Raw genomic sequence first — 3,713 nt, 5'->3', positions numbered from 1 at the left:
ATTATGACTAAACTGAATTACATAGTATATCATAAGATAACAATATGATGTAATTTAAGACAATTAGGCTAAATGTTTATGGATCAAGAATAAAAACAAATATCTTGACCATATTTAAGGCCATTAAAGTCATGGACTGTGCCCTGCAGAACAAACTACAAGGTCTAGAGCAATCCCTGCCATGATGCACCAACATAATACCAAATAGAGGCTTGTTTTAATTGGAGAAGAAGAATGCCATGAAGTGACTGGATAAGTAACACATGCATCAAAGCTGGTGAGAATGTGATTCTGAACAAAGCAAGAATGTGTATTATCATCTTTTAGAGATTTACTACAATAAATAATGCTCTGAACTGTAACTAAGCCTGTTCAATAATTTGTGGCGATGGATCAATAACAAATTAACTTAATTTATCATTTTAATCATATTAATTAATTAATGAAAATGATGATAATCCATTGTTGCTTTGTCCAAAATCACATTCCCACCAGCTCTGATGCATGTTACTCATCCAGTCACTTCATGTTAGTCTACAGAGAACACAAACTCAACAACGACATAAGAAAAATGAGCTTTATTTAAATTCAATAATGCTCCCAATAGAGCGGTAAGACACAAGGATGTTGTTTAGCTCCACATAATTTTAATGTTCACAAACAAATGTAATATACATTTTGTAATATTAATACATCGACGATTAATTAATACAGCACGACAATAAGGCTTCTTGGTTTGCAACCTAGCTAACTTTCCTAATGGCTGTTTTGTTTGTAGGCATGTCACAGTTTTCTATGGTGGAAAGGCAGTTGTAAATACCATGTTTTGCTGTTTATCGCACGTAGCAGGTCGAAAATATGCGCTGGCATTCTAGCTAACGTAAGCTAGTGACAGTTATTATCTGACTATCTAGCTAGCTAGCTAATTTAACACTAACGTTACGCCACCTAACTAACTAGATAAATTAGCGATTTGGCAATATAGATTTAGTTGACTAGTTAGTTAGCTAGTAGTACACAAGGGAGCCATATTATATTAACATAAGCATTGAAGTAATTTATTGTTCCGACTAACGGTCGTTAGCTAGCTAACTAGTCACTGGTCTTCAATTTAGTCAGCTAGCTAACTAGCTAGTTTGATATAATGTAATTGATGTAATTTCAATGATATTTCAACCATAACCTTAACATTCATATTTCAACCATAACATTCAAAATGTTTAACCTGTCACCCTGACAATAGCAAAATAAACCTTAAAGGCTTACAAATTTAACTTAGAAGTAAATTCACTGTACAAGCTGTCTCACCACGATTACTGCAGTACATTTTCCAACCTTGCAAACGGGAAAACCGGTGCCTGGCAAAACAGCCAATGACGTGCCAATGGGGTGGCCAATCAGATTGGCGCTTCTGACAGGTGGGCTTTTGACACACACTTAAAAGCTTTTATACAGCAGCAGCAAAACTGAAAAGACTGATGTAAAAGCAGACTGACAACCTGTGAGGGATTTTAAGGGTGGCATCGGACACCCATGTTTATGTATTTTGGGGAGAACCCTGGTTTAAACATTTTACATCTCTCAAAATCTCTCCATCAAATTATTGAAATACATGTAGTGAAATACACACAAGAATGAAACAATCAAAAGACTTTGTCTTCTTAAACTTCTTTGCATTGCCTTTGTGTTGCGTGACTTAGGGTTTGGGTAGGCTCCTCAAGGTAAACCCTTGTGTCTTGCACTGAAGACAGAAAGAAAACTGTTTATAATCAAGCAAATATTTCAACACATTTTAAATATGATTAAATACATTTTTTAAATCCACATAATTCCTGCTGTGTCATGATCTGTATTTTCTTTCTCTATCCCCAGCGTTTCGCCTTTTTTTGCCTGTGCTTTCCATTGTCTGTTTTCTGTTTCCCTTGTTATCTGTTCTACTTAAACCTGCCTGAGTTTGTCAATTCCCTTGCCAGATTGTAATCTGCTCCTGCCATTCTTCCCAGCGGGTTCTCTGGCTGAGCTGCCTGTGTTTAACCTATTTTGTGCACCTCTACCACCACATTTTGTATTCTCCTGTTTGGACTGCCTACTCGTTATTAAACTTTTTCCTGTGACTATGACTACGTTTTGGATTTCTTTTGCTGTGCCTGTCAGCCCCATTAATGAACCCCTGCCTGAACTACTAATTATTAACTATATAACCCTCTACATTCTTTGCCTGTTTAAATTGCCAGTTTGCCAATAAATACCTTTATTGGAAATACTGTGAATTCACAACTGGTTCCTCTGTCCTCAATCCTGACTAGCAGTAATTTGTTTCACTTTTCTATTTGTTGTTTGAGTACAACTTTCTGAAAAGTCATGTAATTTACAGAACAATACTGCAAATATACAATGCATTTATGCTACTTTACTGTACCCCATATCACATCACATTTGTCCTCCAAAATATGCAATGAAAAAGAAGGTCACTCACTTAAGGCACTCGATTATCATCTTTGTTTGCCCATTTGATGAATTAGCACAGATGGAGGCACCCCTTTTTGTGTGGAAGCTGTAATGGCACACATAACATGGAGGTAAGCAGTGGAAAATGATATTCAGCCACAGTCTTGCACTCCAGCTCTGCACTTACTGCCTAGCAAGGACCAGAGTCGCATGTCTCTGTAGCTCTCTGAGAATAACTTACATGATGGCATCCATGTCACAGATGCCCATGTCTGTCTGGATGGTGTAGCGCTTCATCCTGTGGCACTTTGGAATTGACTTGGCATATGACAGGCAGCAAGTTGCTGGATTGGGGAAAACAATGAGAAATAAAAAACTTTTAAAAACTGCAGAAGCTTCCACACAAGAGCTGGAAGAATGGCAAATAGACCCAATCATTCAAAATAACAATTTCATGGCTGGGAAGTGTTGGAATTGCTACACGAGGGCCTGTGCGACCGTGCAGGAAAGCTCACCTGACTCTGTCTGCAGAAGGAAGGTCTGGAGGATGAAAACGACCAGCAGGGTCACAGCAATGAATCTGGTGCTCGCCATCTTCCTGCCTTAGTCTCTGTGTGTCTGTGGCTACAATAAAAAAGGAGCAGGCTGTGTCTCTCTCTCTCTATTCTCTCTATTCAGGTTGTGCTCTGATCCACTTGCCGGATTTCAACACCCTTATATAGAGTACCTGGTGGAGTTTCCAATTTGCTTTTGTCATGGTGTTTTGTTTATATTGCTATCGTAGATCACTCGCTCCTCCCTCTTCATCTTTGTGTGACGTGTGGGGAAGGAACTGGATTTTATTACATTATTTCCTCTTGATGGTGATAATCCAATTCACAAAAGAATAAGACTTGCACTCTTGATGAAAAGCTTCATAACCAAAGCTTTAATCATACAACAGAGTTAATGTTTTGCCTATAACAAGTCATGGTATGGCTGAACTGTTAACACTATTATTGGAATAAAACTCAAATTATATCAAGTGTGCCGGTTTTAATCTTTCATGGATTCTACTTGGTGTGTAAGCATCACTTCGGATATCCCACGTCATGCCGTTCATCAAGCGGCATCACAGTAGAATTTCAGAGTGTAAACATTTGGGCAGGACAAGGGTAAACACAGGCAAAATGGCTAATCAATGATCAATGATTATCAAGTCTGAAAATAACTTAGAACCTATATAATCGGTCAATGTTTATTAACCCCTTCATGCTAACTTCCAA

General features: G+C 38.0%; 1 protein-coding gene across 1 annotated transcript; it reads right to left on the bottom strand.

Moving 5' to 3' along the window:
* Positions 1-563: 563 nt before the first annotated feature.
* On the bottom strand, positions 564-3,121 carry LOC133127759 (C-C motif chemokine 20-like). Its single transcript, XM_061240908.1, has 4 exons — positions 2,964-3,121; positions 2,690-2,792; positions 2,477-2,554; positions 564-1,741 (listed from the first exon to the last, which is right to left on the bottom strand). Exons 1-4 carry the CDS (start codon positions 3,040-3,042, stop codon positions 1,717-1,719), a joined length of 285 nt encoding a protein of 94 aa, XP_061096892.1. The 5' UTR covers positions 3,043-3,121; the 3' UTR covers positions 564-1,716.
* Positions 3,122-3,713: the final 592 nt, after the last annotated feature.

The sequence above is a fragment of the Conger conger genome, chromosome 4 (genome assembly GCF_963514075.1).
Source record: "Conger conger chromosome 4, fConCon1.1, whole genome shotgun sequence".
In the NCBI taxonomy this organism is placed as follows: Eukaryota; Metazoa; Chordata; class Actinopteri; order Anguilliformes; family Congridae; genus Conger; species Conger conger.
Note: the sequence above shows the minus strand (reverse complement) of the source record. Positions and strands in the feature narration are given on the sequence as shown.

Bases quoted from the DNA above. Each gene is read 5' to 3' on its own strand.
- LOC133127759 (XM_061240908.1), bottom strand. From the start codon at position 3,042: ATGGCGAGCACCAGATTCATTGCTGTGACCCTGCTGGTCGTTTTCATC. The intron at 2,555-2,689 runs GTAAGTTATTCT...GTGCCATTACAG, and splicing joins TGTGACATGGATGCCATCAT to CTTCCACACAAAAAGGGGTG. The intron at 1,742-2,476 runs GTGAGTGACCTT...TTCTGTCTTCAG, and splicing joins ATGATAATCGAGTGCCTTAA to TGCAAGACACAAGGGTTTAC.